The sequence below is a fragment of the Ambystoma mexicanum genome, chromosome 2q (genome assembly GCF_040938575.1).
Source record: "Ambystoma mexicanum isolate Mex_15411 chromosome 2q, UKY_AmexF1_1, whole genome shotgun sequence".
Taxonomy (NCBI): domain Eukaryota; kingdom Metazoa; phylum Chordata; class Amphibia; order Caudata; family Ambystomatidae; genus Ambystoma; species Ambystoma mexicanum.
In genome coordinates, this window is record NC_090924.1 from 1,269,194,329 (window position 1) to 1,269,211,046 (window position 16,718).

The window sequence follows — 16,718 nt, forward strand, 5'->3', positions numbered from 1 at the left end:
TAAAGAGTAACAGAGCGATGTTTTTGATGTAGGCCTTTATTAAGGGCACGAAAGAGTATGCCCAGTGGCGTAAATCAAAACATCTAAAAGTGGCGATTAAGTGAGATATTTTATTGTGTATGGGTGGAATGGAGTGACCACTTTAATTTATTATCAAATGGTACTCTCGAATGACAAAATTCCTTAACCACTTCCATTCCATTGCAGCAGATGATAGTTTGTTTGAGCCAAGAAAAAAATGAGTATTCAATAATCAGTACCAAAGTTGAATCCATATGCAAATTACCTCCAGAGAATACAGTGGTAGCCATGGCCTTAAAGCGGGGGCCTGTAGCCTTTGGATCTCCAGATTTTATGGACTACAACTTCAATCAGCCCTAGTCAGTACAGTCAATGGTGAGGAATAATGAGAGTTTTAGTCCAAAACAGCTGGCAAGGCAAAGGTTGCAGACCTGCGTTCAGTTTGCAGTCTCCTCTGGAGGCGTGGGTTCGAATCCCACTTCTGACACAATTTGTTTGAGTGGTTTGAAACACTTGCCTGTGTGTAGGCGCTACATAAATAAGCAATACCAATACCAGAGCCCTGCAATAAAGCAATATCCGTCTACAGAAAGTGGTGGGCGGGCAACTCAAATGTATGCCACTTTCAGAGAAAATCAGACTGGGTTGCCCATCGGAACAGTTGTTAAGATAAAAGAACAGCTTTTCTCCATTGGTGGTGAGCTCAGGATAGGCACCAGTATTGCACAGACATATTTTTAACACAATACATTTCTTACATCCTAGTGTTATATTGAGGCAGTGGCATGAGAACATAGATTCAATTCCTTATGAATGAATTACATGTATGGGCAATAAAATGCTTACCGATATTCCAGTTGCGCCTCACGCCCCTTGTATACAAGTTATAAAACATGCATGCTCGCACTACTGCTTCAAAATATGAACATTCAAAAATTTACCGATATTAGTGCACCCCTTCTGAAAAGTACAATACATTTTTCTTACCCGTGCCAGAACTTGGTCGTCCACTTCAGTAAAGTACATCTTGGGCACCCCAAGCTGAGAAGCCGCCGCCCACTGGAGCACTGCCTGGAGCTGGCGCGCGTGCCCATCGTAGACGGCATTCTGATTGGACACCAGCACCTCGGAGGCCTCAATTAATGGTGTTGATGACAGGATTCTCACAGTCCAGCCTTTCCTGGGAGTCGGAGTGGGAGGTGCCGCTCTGCATTCCCCCTCCGTCGACAAAGGTCGTGCTAACATGCGGGCTTCTGATATCGAGTCCAGCGACACGCCGGTTTCTGTAAGGTGGTCGACAAACACATCAATGCCTGCAAGACCCGCCTGATTGGCTAAAAAGTCTATTACCCCTCCAGGATTGACCTTAAGGAATTCAGATACAGTGGAGCAATAATATTTAATTGCAGGGTCTAATTCATTCTTCAGATTATCCAGCGAAAAATCAGCACGTTTCGCTAGGTGTGTCACCTCCTGAGGGCATTTCGGCGGCACAGGTTTGACGGGGCAGTCATAGTGCAGCATGTTCTCTATGAGCTTTTCGTTGAATTCATGCACACTTCTTTTCGCAGTCCCTGACTGCTGACCATCCCTGCAAGGAGGCGGCTGGACCACAGGTGGACACTCTGGGACTGCTGCCACTTCTTCGACTGGTGTGGGCTCTGGCTGGGGTACTTCGCACACAGACTGAACAGCACTGACCGCTACCGGAGGCGGCTCAACTGCCACTTCTTCGACTGGTGGGGGCTCTGGCTGGGGTACTTCGCACACAGAATGAACAGCACTGACCGCTTCCTTCACTTCGCTAACTTTGACCATCGGAGGAACGTCCATTGGTTCCATGGCTGTGGATGGCCTTGTCGAGCATGGCGTTGGCTGAAATACAAATTCATTATATTTGGATTTCTCATAGCAGGGGCCCAGCACTTCCTTGAGGATCCGTAAACTCAGCCTCTCTGCATAAAGCTTCATGTACAGCTTGACCAACTCTTGTCTATTTTCTGAGGCTACTCCTGGGCTTTCAACCATGCATTCTGAACTGGTGTCAAGGCTCTTTCCCTCCAGTGTGGCATACAAGTGATTCATTATCGAGTCAATGAGGCGAGAAGCGACTTGACTGGCGTACCGCATGATCCCCCACTTCAAGAGTGTGGCAAAGTCAAACTCTGTCATGAGGAACCCTCTGCTATCCCCAGGAGGGAAATAGTTGCACTCCGAATTTGGCCTGAACTCAAGAAAAAGGTACTTTACCATCACAACCATGCTGTCAGAACATGGCTCTTCTGGGGGTATTGAGTATGGCTCGGCCTGCACTGCACACGTATCCTTTCTTGGTACCACACAAGTAGAACCTGGATCTTTAGCGTCGCTTGGTGTCTGGGGGGGTTGATCATGAACGCTGCCAGGCACAGGCTGGTCAATAGGCGTGTCACCGGGTGCGGCTTCTTCCTTTGCTACCGGGCACGTAGACACTACACCCTCTAAACTCACAGCACTGGCTACATTTTCAGGTTCGGTTGGTGGCTGTTCCTCTGGTGGTGGCACTCTTTCCATCTCCTTCAGTATCACACTGGCTTCCTTTGTGCCATCTTTAACAATTTGCTCAGATAAATTTGATGCATATTTTTCCACAGCGGTGCTAGCAGCAGCTGCACCTTGTGGGTAACATATCTGTTCCTTTCTCTTTGCGGCCTCTTGACTAGCAGTATACAGAACAACTGAGGACAGCCCCGTTGCATACAGGGCCACCTCATCCACAGACGCGGCAAAGCCCCTGTAAATGGCTTCCTTTTGGTCTTGACCGATGCAGTAGTCATCCTGCATTGGGGTTTCTTCTGACTCGAAATGGAGTTTCATTCCATTTAAGATGTAGTTGAAGATTTCGTTGGCTAACCAGTCAGTGTAGCTGCTGTACGCATTGATCGCTGTGTCGGTCACGATTGGCGCTGTGCTCGTTAAGCAGGTATTTATCTCCCATTTGTATTTGTAGCCCATTAGCTTTAAGGCATGTTGGAAACCGAGCTTGTATTTCTCTAGATCACAAAAGATGGAATTCTTGTCATAGACCCTATCTTTGGTTGATGTGAAGAGGAACGCAGCCCCTGTGTCCTTTTCCTAGTATGAAGAGAAAGAGAAAAGTACGTTATAATTGGTCCTCCTGCTATGTTTAGGATGTATTCCTTGAGACAAAAGCGAGTTATTCACAGTTGCTTCATAGTCTAATCGGCTTCATGGATAAATCATATGTTCCTATAGTTGCAATACAGTGATAATATTCTTTAGGTCATGGTTAATGGCGTCATCTTAGGCAATGACACCTGCCCAACATTTTGGCAGCCATCTTTAAATCTTCCCTATAGACATTATTGAGATCAGTGACTGCCTGATACATTTGAATTAGGTTATTATTAAGCTTTTAATAGACAGGGTCCCCACTTCTCCCAGATAGAATTAAAAACGACAAACCCACGGATCTCTTAAGATCTAGCTCTCAATTCCTAATGTGTGTCCCCAGACGTGATAAAACGCAGGCCGGGAGAACATATTTCAGCTGCCTGGCTCCACAGTTCTGGAACGCTCACTCTTACAGAAATAAACCAATTTTAAACTTTCAAGTGTGATTCAAAGGCACATTTTTTCTTCTGTTTGTAGTGCGATGATGATACAGGGTGATCAAAGCGCAATAGCCAGCGCGTATTTTAAAGCAGAGAAGGCCACACAAAAATACAAAAGTAAGGTCTTGATTTTCTTCTGGAAAAGGTATAGGGCTTTAATAGAGCCAATCTCACCAGGAAGTCCCAATGCATTAAGGCCAGCACAGTGGAGGATCTACTAGTTGACACCACAGTACAATGACACTAGGATCACCTCTGTGCTGTCCCTTAGTGCAAGTTGGTAGGACCCATCTAGAAAACTTCTTTTCTGGGAGTGTACCCAAGTTAGTTATTTTTTCTCAACGGTAAAAGGCCACTTGTGCACGAACGTGACCTCTATAAAATTCAAACCCAGAGTTTAATTTATTTGATCAAATATACTTAGCAGCAGGCAAAGTGTGGCTCTGCACAGGTTTTGACCTACAAGTTCCAAGGTCCTTCACCATTGGCTTCACTGGCGAAGGCTGGTGGGAGTCACAGGCTGGCACATCTTGAGACCCTGAACAATCAAATGTGAATAATCTCCATCCAGTGAGAGCAGAGCTATTCTCTTCTCCATTCTCCCTGCAGGGTGTGCCACTGTGTCCTGCACCCTGATTGGCTGATATGATTTACCAGGAAGTGCCAGAAGGGCTGCAGCATTCATAATTATATGTTCCCCCTACCCAGGGAAATATGTTCTTAATGTTCTTTTTTTTAATTTTATACCACGGGGGGACACATGTATATGTGGATTATACTTAATGGGAAACTTTCATTATTTTCTATTTTTAAATAATTGAAGAAATTACTAGCGACACACTGGATAATATAAATAGTCCTGTAAAGAAATGTAAATTAGCCCACACAATACGCCCTCCAGTTGGCTCCTCAGAGCTCCCATCTTGTCCACTGCTCGCATGATGCCATGGCTTCTGTTATAACGCATCAGTAATAGACTCAAATGATAATTGCAAAACTCTTTCTACAACAGGAGAGTCAATGATTGATTCTTTCACATTTGTGTTCTCTTTCTTTCTTATTCTCTTCCATTCCTTCTCTCTATTTCTTTATCTTTATTTCTATCTTTCCCTCTCCTTCCCCCATTCCACTCTCTACAGTTTTCTAGTGGGCGATGAATTAGAAGATCTGAGGAATCAAACTGAAATGTTTAGCAATAACTTTTCTGTGAAGAAATAGCAACCTGACTTCTTGATCCGATTAGATCAATACCACATCAGTCCTGTCCTTTCTATGACTGGCAGCACATCTTTTACACTCCTCCATCCTGCAAGGACAGGATGGCTGGAAATGTTACCTCTGAAGTGAGCCTTATAAACAGGACAGCACTTCACACTGCAGCAAAATCCTTTCCTAATAGTTATTACACTTCCTCATTTCTCCTGCTGTCTTTCTCTCATTTACACATCAAAGAAAATGTAGATTGTATCCTGTGTTATGTGGATGGTCATTACTTATCCAAAAAATAAACTTGATCCACTGTATTGCATTAACAAAGCATAATGACCTCAAGAAACCTGCAAACATTAGTAGTGCAAATATGTTCAGGAAACTATATTCAAATTGAATCAATTTTAAATCCAATTTTAAAAAAGCAATTTCAAAAGCATTTTTTGACAAAGCAGTTCCTGACTGAAGCAACCTTTGGTTGGCACGTGAACATACCACATACTAAAATGATTATGTTGATAGAATGTAATATCTTGTGTGAGCCGAGGTCCTGCCATGTCAAAAACATATAGATAGAACAAATCAGCATCCACTGAGGCTGAACGAAGAGTCGCCTAATACATGAGAAAGGATTTCCAATAGTGCATTGTGGTGTTAGACTTCCTTTAGACGTAGTACTTTCATATATTATCTTAAACAAAGGTGGGAGAGTGCAAATACGTCACCAAAAATCTGAGGGACAGCTGATATGTGTTTACTCTCATCATGTGTTTATTGACAGCAACCAAGCCTGGTCTTCCTTTTTAGAAACAAGTTCAGCAAATAATATAGTTCATCATATTTTCTAATACATCATCACCTAGATAAATGCACTGTTGACAAAAACTGTTTACTGTGGGCTACTGAAATGTATCGGTTGGAAGATGAAAAGATGGCAGGAAAATGGAAAGGAAAGAAAGGGGAAAAAGAGAATTAATGCAAACATGATAAGGAATGAAAAAGAAACACAGAGGAAGCTAAAAAAAAATATATAGAAGTACAGAAGAATTCAGGAAAACATGAAAAGATGGAAGGCAAGAAATAAAGAAAAATGGCAGATGAAAGAAAGGAAGAAAATACAAGGAAGGGGGAATGATGGAAGGAACAATATGAAGAAGAAGAAATAATGTAAGATGGGAAAAATTAAAGGAAAGGAAGAGGAGAGAAAAAAAATAAAAGATGGAAATAAGGGTGTAAAGAATTAAATATAGAAATAAGGAAGGACATATGGATTCTATGGAAGAAGTAAGGAAGTATGTAAGGAAAGAAGACTCAAGAAATGAAGGTAACATGGAAATAGTTGGATCTACTAGGTTTCCTTAATTTGTTTTTTTTAATTCTTTTAAATTTTATTTCCGAATGATATTTTGACGAATTTTGGGCCTGATTCATGGAAGCATTTTATAATGGGGCAATCCCATAGGAAAACGTTCCATGAAGCAGGCCCTTTATTTCGCCGATATTTCTTTACTTTGCTTTTTTTCTGTTTTGTTCACGTTTTTTTACAACAAAATACAATGAGATTCCCCCTGCACCCTCCCCCTTGCACCCTCAGCCTCCCTCCCCCTTTATATACCATTCCCCAACTTACCACATATAGATTTGTGGTAAAAAGGGTGGTAATAATGTCAGCCAAATAAATTCGACAAAATGCCATTCGGAAAAAGTGAGGAACACCAAGAAATTAAGGATGAAAGATGGAATGAGAAAGAAATATATAATTAAGGATCAAAGAAAAGACAGAAATGTGGAAGGTACGAAAGAATGATGTAAAGAAAAGTTATGAGAAAGTAACAAAGAAGCAATGAGATGGAATGAATGGAAAAAAGAATGGAAGGAAAGAAGGACAGTAGAATAGATGCAATGAACGGAAGAAAGAGTGGAATGAAGGAATGGAGCAAAGAAAGGAAGGTGGAAGGAAGCAGAGAATAAGTAAATGAAACAGAAAGAAGGAAACATGAGAATGAAAGAGAAAAAAGAACAAAGTGAAATAAGGAAGATAGGGAGTAAGAAAATTGGGAAGGAAGGAAGCAAGGAAGGATGAAAGGAAAAGATGGATGTAAGGAAGAAAATAGAAACAGAATGAGAAGAAAAGCAATGGAAGCGTAAACAAAGACAGACCGCTGATATGAATAGATGGAAAATAAGAAAGGTACGAGGAAAAATAATAAAATGTGAAAAGGTTAAGAAAAACATAAAATCAAAATAAGGAACGACATAGAAAAAAGAGAAGAAAAAGGAACAAAGGTGGAAAGAAGGTAGGACAGGTGGAAAGAGCGCAACGATTTTGTTGCAAAATTCCATTAGACATATACTACTTGTGGAATAGTACATTTCAGAAATGTATCGATGAACTTCGTAGTAGAGTAATATCCAAAACAAGTCACAGTAATGAAAGGTATTTTCCTTGCATTTTCATCAGCATAACATATCACACGGGGGGGGGGGCTGCACGGGGTGGAATTTCAGAGAGCTACTTCGAAAGCCTGCTATCACCTCTAATATGTGCAACTCCTTTTCAACTTCATAAATCATTTCAACCTGTGGCAATAACTCCAATAATTTCTCAAACATCCAAGAATCCTCTCGGTCTAGTTCTGTTCACATTCAACAATCAACCTTACCACCCTTTTCCTTTCTCCTGTCCAAAAAGACAGTGTTTTTAGTTTTTTTCTGTAAAAGGAAATGATCTTCAAAGGGCTATGTTATCAATTCAATACAACTGTAATTTTCTTGAACATGTATCAAACCATGCAATGGAACACCTACTTCATAGCCATCCCAGCATCATTTATTTCCCACTTCATTGGATTATTAACAAATTGCTGAGGAAGCCTTAATAACCAATTTGAGCCTCATCTTATCCACAGATAATAGACTATTTATGGGGCAGGAGTAAGATATTGAGCAGGATAGACTTCCAGGAGGTTGCACCTACCATACATCAGAATGGGCTACCCAGTCCAAGTTCCCGCCTGCCCAGGGATCTGGTACGATCTGACTTGTAAGAGCCCATGTTCGATCCAACTGACCTTTTCCTTGAAAAGTACACAATCTTCCTCTGCATCTCCAACCACTGGACTTCCACAGGTTTCTCCAGGGTCTCTTCAGGGCTGCAAGATTATTTTGGGAATTCTCTCGGCCATTTGTGATGAGGCACATCTTCTCAGATGCCTACATGTTGATTATTCAGAAAATCATGTACTTTGGCACAGGCCAAGTCCCATTCTAGGGCTGCTCCAGTGTCTGCAACACCATGCCTCAGCTGAGTTGAAGCTTCTCTTGTGATTGAACTAGCTTCCGATGATGTGGAGCTCACCGACATTAACATCTGCATTGGTGACCTGTGCTCCAGTAATAAACTGTGCTGCTCATTCGTAATGACCGATATTTAGTTATTTAAATTTTGATACCGTGCCACATGCCCGCAGGCCTCAGGGCGGATATGATCATTGAAAGATTTATCTTGGCATCCATTTCACGCTGGCAGGGCTCTATTTGTTCTATCCCAAACCCTGTGAGAGAGCTCATTTTTACCCCTTTTAGACAAAAAATATTCCTTTTGCAGTTCCAACCAAACTGCAGCTCCTCTTGAACAAATTGGAAACTGAGAAGTAGGATGGAAAGCAGATAAAGGAATTCATAAGTTGCATGGTGCCTAGTAATGTTTTCACTATAACATACCTATACCCCGACCTGTCTATTTCACTAACTCAACTAACCTGAAGACTGATAAATTACTTTAAAATTCTGAGATTCTGAGACTTCAAAGGCCCTTGGCAATGATTGTTTTATTATGGAACATGTTCTGTTTTCCTTATTTGTTTGCTGGCAACATACTTGAGATTCATGAGAACACACCCTATTGGTCAATGGGATGCTCAATGGGGTTAAATAAGTTATCAGAAAACAAAACATTTCATAAGACTGATTCGATGCAATACTAATCACAAACTTTCCTTCGCCTATGCTGCACCTTCCGGGTATTGCCATCATGGGCACCCCCTGTCAGATGTTCACCCTAATGTAGATAACTTCATTAGTGGTCTGTTGACACCATTGAGCTTACTGTACCATCATCACACCACATGATCTGCCTTTCCATGTCCAAACTGGCCCATACAAGATAGAGAACAGAAAAACAGGGGTAAGGGAAATCAGACAAACGTGTAAGCTCAGTCCAAGTCAATTAATGAGGGATTGCAGGAGCATGTGTGGACAGAGTCTTAGTTCGAATGGTAGAAGCTGGAGTCACTGGACATGGTTTGCTGCCGGTGCTCTTAGATAATCCTGTTCCAAAATCCAATTCGGATGGGCTTCATATGGTAGAGAATTTGAGCTGGTTGATATTGAGCCAGCTTTGGAGGAAATCCTATAAGAAGTTGTATCTTACAATTCCAATTTCTACCTAGCCCACAGGTCCCTCCTTGCCATGTTGCAATAAACCTGTTTTTATGTAAGGTTTATGCTTTTATGCAAGCCCCCCCCCCGGCCCGCCTATCGTCCATGGAGGCTACACACATCATGTTCTGAGTGAAGCCCAGGGCACAGTCTGGAATTGTCCGAGTGCAGCTGTCTGGTGCCAGGACAGTGGTGCTGCCCTGTCGTGCCTGCTCAGGATCATCCTTTTTGTTGTGTTAACCTTGTCCCTGGTTGTGAGGGAAAGTTATTATCAGCTGCACAGTCTCCTGCGAGGGACTGCCGTTGGCCTCACTCCTCCTCCAGGCACCTGTGACCCCGCTCCCGTTACTGTTTCGACACAAGATTCAACTTTGGGAAACGCACCCTCCTGGCCCGCCCTTCGTCCACAGAGACTACAAACCTCATTTTCTGGGCAAAGTCCACAGCGAAGTCTGGAAGAGTTCAGGTACAGCTGTCTACTACTGGTCGCTGATGGACGCTGTCTACTTTACTTTATGCTTACACTTTCTACTACTATTATGTATTTGTCCCATCTTACTTTCTCAGGTCCCTTGCGGCCAACTTTTCTGATTTCCTCGCCAGCAGCACGCCCAGATTGCCTACTAGCTGGTGCTTTTTGATGGATCCTCATGCTTTTAGTACTTCTTTATTTGTATCTTCCTGTATTTCTAGTCTTCTCACTCAACTTTTTCTACTCTTCCAGTGGAGGAGGCGGCCACTGGTCTTTCTACTGCTCCCCCATCATCCCTTGATACGTTATACCCTGTTTCTTCTTTACTCCATCTCGGAAACAGGAGGAGACTGCAACACAGGTGGCATGATTGTTGACATACCCTTTTATTATTTCAGAAAATCAAGAGAAAACCCAGCTTGCCCTAACTTGAAGAGGGGTTGCCCTGCCTCAAATAAAAAACTAAGGGTGTCGTCAGAATGTCAGTGCAAATCAATAATCCACCATCCTGTGTCGAAAACCCTTCTTCTGTCTCTTACACTAAATACTAAACTAAAAAGGTAGTGGATCTTCTTGGTCCAGAAAAATTGCTCCCTTCTTCTGGACAGCAGCCCACAGTCCCAACTGTGGTTCAGAATCTTTGGCTTGGGTAAAGACCCTCTTCCCTAGGTCTTAACTCCTTCTCCAGGCACAACACAACGTTCCAATTTGTAATGCTAAATGCCAGTAAACTTCTCAGTTCAAGTTAACAAGGTAAAGGTCTGACTCAAACCTCAATATTCCTTATTGGCCATAGTTTTTATGCTATTGGGTTCCCGGAGAATGTCTCCCCTCTCCAGATGTCTTAGTCTCCAAGTTTTCACAATGCCAATGGGATGTCTCCTTTCCCCTGAGCGAAACACACTCAGGCCCATATTCTCATCTTGGCGCAGTGAAGGTGCTAAACAGCCCGATTCACTGCGCCAAAAGAGGACGCCCAGGCTCCACTGCTATTCTCAAGTGGGCCGGGGCGTCCTCGTAGAGCACGACAGTGATCTGTGATGATTGCACCTGTTTTAAGCTGTTACGGGCGCAATCCAATCTCGGCAGCATTTTTGTAAAATAACGACAGATTCGTTATTTTATGAAAATGCTGTCGAGAACACAGATTAAAACGTTCCTATACACCAAAGTGAGCAGCTTCACCATTGCAGGATGTTGAAGCTGATTACTGTGGTGTATAGGAAAGTGTTCATATACACCTTTATAGTGTATATGAACACTTTCATTTAAAGCGAGCAGCTTCAACGTTGCAGCATGTAATGTTGAAGCTGCTTGCTTGAAATGAAAGTGTTCATATACACCGCACGGGTGTATATGAACACTTCCATTTACACCAAAGCAAGCAGTATGCAACGTTGAAGCTGCTAGGTTTGGTGTAAATGGAAGTGTTCAAATACAACCGTGTGTTGTATATGAACACTTTCATGTACACCAAAGCAAGCAGCTTCAATGTAACGTTGAAGCTGCTTGCTTTGGTGTACCTGAAAGTGTCCATATACAACACACGGGTGTATATGATCACTTTCATTTACACCAAACAAGGCTTCTTGTGGCACTCCTCCAGTTTAACGGCACCAAAAGGGTACCGTATTTGTGCGCATGTTTAGCGCACATATTAAACTGGCGGAGTGCCACTAAATAGGCTGCCAAAAAGCCAGTTTCGGAATGTGGTGGTTGCTAGGTTGGTTTTCAACCCATCCCAGCAACCGCCACATATGTTCCGAAATTGGCGCATTCCTTCCGACTTCGGAGGAATGCGCCAACCTCAGAATAGGTCTTAAGTACGGAAAAGGTAGTTAAGCCTTTTAACGTCCTTTCCGGTACTTAACGCCTACATGAGAATAGGGCCCCCAGAAGGCAAAGTTCAAAACTGTTCTCCTTGTCAGATAAAGGGAATAGCTTTCCTTCCCAGGTTACATTATAAAAAGGCAAAGATCCACACAATCAGGGGTCTTGACTCCTCAATTTGAACCACCTTGTTTACTAGGAGAATTCCTTCCTTCTCCCAGTATCTTGTCAGTTCAACACAGCCGGGGGAATGACTCATCTCCCCTGATTTCGGTTACCAGGAGAATTACACCCTTCTCCTGGTAACCTTTCAATTGCCAGCACAGTTCCAGATTACCAGGGGGAATTACTTCCTTTCCCTGGCCTCTCTCTCACTTTTGCTTCAAACGCACAGTTCTTAACTTCTCTTCATTGATTGGGTTCACTTGGTATCTTTCTTTTACCAAGTACTGTGATGAGAAAGATGGCTTGTGCTGTGTGCGGATTTTGGGGCCAGTACCTGGCATCTCTTGCTGTTTGATTCAGCCCACTTGGTTCACTCTCCTGCCAAGTGGGACCACTAGGAAGACACCTCACATCCTGGTTTGGGTCTGAGACCCCTGGTTCTCTCCTTTTTATGCTGCGCTCCCTTGGCTTGCTCGCCCGCCTAGTGGTCGAAGTGTATGAAAAGAAGTAGTGGAACTATGTTCCCTGCTAGCCTGCCCCTGCACTCCACAAACCCCATCACCACGACCCCCAACACGCAATCCTTGGCTCGTCTTCCCGCCAAGTACTGATGTGAGTGAGATGGCTTACTTCTGGGCCCCAGACCCCGCTCTGGTGGCCAGTGGCTTTTGTGACTCCACTGGGCCGAGGACGCGCTCCTCTGCTGCAGAACCTTCTTTCCACTTGCCACATGTCCTTCCTGGGCCTCCCAATCACCCATGTATCTGCTACTGGGTTGGGGTAGCTGTCTGGTCCTTCCTGGGATCGGGCCTCCTCACTGTAGCACCAGTGTTCCTTACCATCTGTTGCTCGGGCCTGTGGTACTCTTCTCTGCTTCTAGCTTCCTGTGGTCATGTCACCACACAATTCCTCAAGACAGGCAGGGAGGTTGCTTCTTGTGTGACCTCCTTGGGACCTCCACGGCTGCTTGCCCCGGTCTGCCACTCAACCTGATTGTTCTTTCTTGCATGCAATTTGAAACTTCTGAGTACGTCGCTGTCTGAAGGAGAGAAGTCCTTTCTCAATTAACTTTTTATTTCGAAAACTCCACCATAGCTCAGCCTCCATACCTGCAGTGAGAGCTGACAAGTCAATCCTTACTCCTCCTAAGGGCATCCTCATCCCAGTACTAGGGTCAGGCAAATTCCATAGGGCTCTTAAAGATCTTCTTTGTCCCAGTACCTTCAACTTCACAGATTCTACATAAGTACATAGACCTAGCCTGTTTCATGAGAGTGTGTGTTAAGAGAGGGGTCTAATCTCTCAGGGAGTGTGCAGGATATGGGTGAGGGTGTACATACTTCATTCTCCCATGATGTTCTCCCTTGGCCCCAGAGGGGGGGTCTCCTTCCATGATATCCTCCCGCTGAGTACCACCCCCAGGGGGACTATCGGGTAGCAGCCTTACCACCCTGGCCTCATGGGAAGGGGCTCTCCCTGGGAGAAGTGACAACATCTAGGGATTCGTCACAGCTCACACTATGAATCGCGCTGCTATTTTGTGCCACTACCCTACATCTTTTCCCACAGGGACTGTGTTGAAGGCTTACATTTTGAATCTCGTTTTTGTGTAGTGCTGCTACCCTGCCTCTTTTCCCACAGGGATAATGCTGTAGGCTTGTATATCAAAGCCTGCAGAGAGTATGTGGTACGTATAGCACTCAATCTCAATGGAACATAGCATTATCCCACCAGGGGCACTGCCATTCACCTGCATACATCTGCAGCACTTCACTACTCAACTTCATAACGCACATGACCTCTGCCATTAGAATGCAGCTGAGTACCACGCAAACTTTTGGTCCAGCTGTGCACATATGTGGTCTTATTGACTCGCCTACACTTCTGACAATCGATCAAAGCACCCATCGACTAGCCAGATCTCCACTTAGCCGCCCCTCCCTACCGTTGTGCTGGCTAAAATCCACACACTCATTCTCAAGATCCTCCTTTCATTTCCCAAACCTCAGACTTTGGTCCTTCAAGGGCGTTCACCCCACAGCATTTTGAGACAATACCAATGGCATTGGCCGCTATACTATTGCCCTAACTAATAGGTGGTTGTATACGTTTTAGCTGTGGCACAATTGTTCGCGGTGCATGTCCTGACCCTGCAGCGTCGGACCCGTCCCTTCTACGCGGGTGGAATCTGACGCCCGCAGGGACTGCTTTTATTTATTTAATTTTTTTTGTACTCCGCCTCCAGACCTCCAGAAGCAGGGGACACCCCCACTAGTCCCAAAGGCCATCACTACCAAACATGGGGAGCGGAGGACACTCCAGCAACCCCCGCTCCCCATGTTTGGTAGTGATTACCAAAATGGGTCGTTTCCAAATGGTACTGGCCGAATTCGGCCAGATGTGCCATACAGGCAATTGGAAACAACCAATTTGGGTAATACCTTATAGGTCACTGGTTACCTGACGGAACGGAAAATGGATCCAAGATCATTTTAGAGCTGCTGCTAGCCCTTCCGGAATACATATCCTGCCTCACACCAAATGCAATGCATTCTTTCATAATCTCATAGTCCCGTCATAATGTTTGCTTCTGGTTACCGTGTCATATGACAATTCCTGGTCTACTGATTCCATCTTAAGACATCCACCCACATGACGACTTCTGTTCGTTTATGAGCAGTCCCATTGTTCATTGCTATTGAGGCCAGTTTAGGCATTCACACGAGTGCCCTTGACCTTGGCACAGCTACTTGCTGGATAATTGTTCCCAGTTCATCATAAGGTACACGATTAATAAGGTCCATAGGGGAACAAATGGTGGCAAAGTCAATAGAATTGGGAAATATCTAAAAGGTCTGCTAGGAAAAAATGAAGGGGCTTGGGCAAGAATTGTAATGCAGGTATGACCAAAATTATTTTGTTTGTGATTAGTGTGTGTCTATTTATTTCGTTTCACTTTATTATTTATTCATTTATTTCCTGGAGTTTCCCCCCACATCTCCATGGTGTGGGTACCACGGGTAAGTCCTTCAATGTTTTAAAATGAAAACAAAAATGGCAGTTCTCTTTTAATATGCTAATTAGAAATACCTCTGATGTCTATGAAGAGAAATCACAAACAGGCTAATGTGTAATCAATAACTAATTTAGTGGCCGCTGGAAAACTGTGCTAGCAAATGAGACAATTTCCGACTGGGCCAAAAGTGGGTTATGCAGAGATTATATTTGAAGTCATATCTAGTGACCTATTCAGGTTAAAAAAACGGATAGAGGCAAGTACAGCAAATGTGGGTTACTTTAAGTGATCTGCTTATTTAGGGTGATTAAATAATAAAAAAATAAGTGGGGCACCCAAAAGGATGGACAGGAAAATGTCAAAGAAGTGGGATGATTGCCTAGCCAATTAGCAGGCGGTGGAAAAAGCTCCAGAGTTCATACAGATACAATTTATGCAGATATTAAGCACAATATAAATGCATGAATGTATCCGTTTGTAATTCCTTTTACTGCTACTCTACATAACTGAGACGTCCAACACAGCACAAGCATCCTATCCAGATATTGAGTTCGTTTCTTTATGAAATCCCTCATGACTGACTATTGCATAACTACTTTCAGAGTTAGCCAGTAGATTGATTATAATCCTAGATAAAATCACAAATAATAAAGCTGGCTTTCTGAATGAAAATAACATAAGTGTATGAACCATTGTCTATGTGTGCGGCCATAAGCAGCTGCTAAATACAAAACCTCAGGATAGCTGATAACATCCTAAACCAAATTACTAAAAACAATACTGCAGTGCTCCTGTATGCTACTCTCTGGGGATTGTAATCAATGTAGGCATCTCTAAACAAGAAACCAGTAGTAGACACAAGACACAAGCCACAAGACACAAGCCACAAAGAATTCCTAGCATTGCGACCCAATATTAAACTTCTATAATTTGATGTGATAAAGGAGTTGAGTTTTGTTATCCTCTGAATAATCCAGTCTGTCTCCTTTCCTATGGGCCTGAAGACATCCTTTTTCATAAAATATCCTTCTGACTATGATAGTGAACAGAGAGAAACAAGACACCTGCAGGAATTCCTTTCCAACAGGAACATAAAAAACACACAAGACTGAATTGGTATCTGGCAAGAGATTTGAGAATAGGGGATCGGGAAGAATGATTATTGTCACGGATGGCCCTAACAATACACCAACTCCCAGAGACAGTTCAAGGGCTTTTATTAAAACATGTTGAGGGCCATTTCGCATTCTCTCATTTAGAAGAAGCAATACCCTACCTGACCCCAGTCGTCCATATTACCCAGGTTACTAACTAGTGCTTTTTTACCCCTACTATTCAAGTTCTGTCTTGCTGGCAGAGGGTCTAGAGGCAATCACTGTATCTATCTAGGCCCCTTCTGGGACTTCTTGGTTGGACCTATACTATCCTGAGGTTAGTTATGAGGAGTTGTGAGGGCTTGTGCCATCCAGACAAACAAGCCCAATCTTTCTCCTTTCTTTCATGCCTGGATGTTCCTCTCCCTATTTCTCACTGCTGTTCTTACCTCCACCCACTACTCTCCTCCTTCCAACTCCATCCACATTCTCTCCTGGTTCTTCCTCCTCTGTCCCTCCAATGTCTGTCTCTCACAACAGTCTATCTCCATCTACTTTGCTACTATTCTCTGCCCTGTTACTCTCCTCTCTACTACTACTCTTCCTTCTCGACTCCATTACCCCCTCCACTACAACACTCCCCTCTGCGCGTCCTACTACTCTCCCATCTCCACTACTACTCTCCAGTCCAATACTACTCTCCCCTCTCCAGTCCACTACTACTCTGTCCCACCTTCTATTCAGTCACCTCCTTTCACTCTGTCACCTTCCACTCACCCACTACTCTTTCACAAATTCTCTCATTTGCCCACATCACACGCACACTCACAACACAATACCGCTTGCTCTCCACAACA

At 43.6% G+C, this 16,718-nt stretch overlaps 1 protein-coding gene across 1 annotated transcript in view; it reads right to left on the reverse strand.

The window, feature by feature from the left end:
* AKAP4 (A-kinase anchoring protein 4) overlaps positions 1-16,718 on the reverse strand; it is an 858,685-nt gene that overhangs the window by 267,475 nt on the left and 574,492 nt on the right. Inside the window, exon 6 of the mRNA XM_069648669.1 lies at positions 1,009-3,135. Within this exon, the coding sequence (XP_069504770.1) occupies positions 1,009-3,135 (2,127 nt within the window). The remainder of the gene's footprint in view (positions 1-1,008; positions 3,136-16,718) is intronic.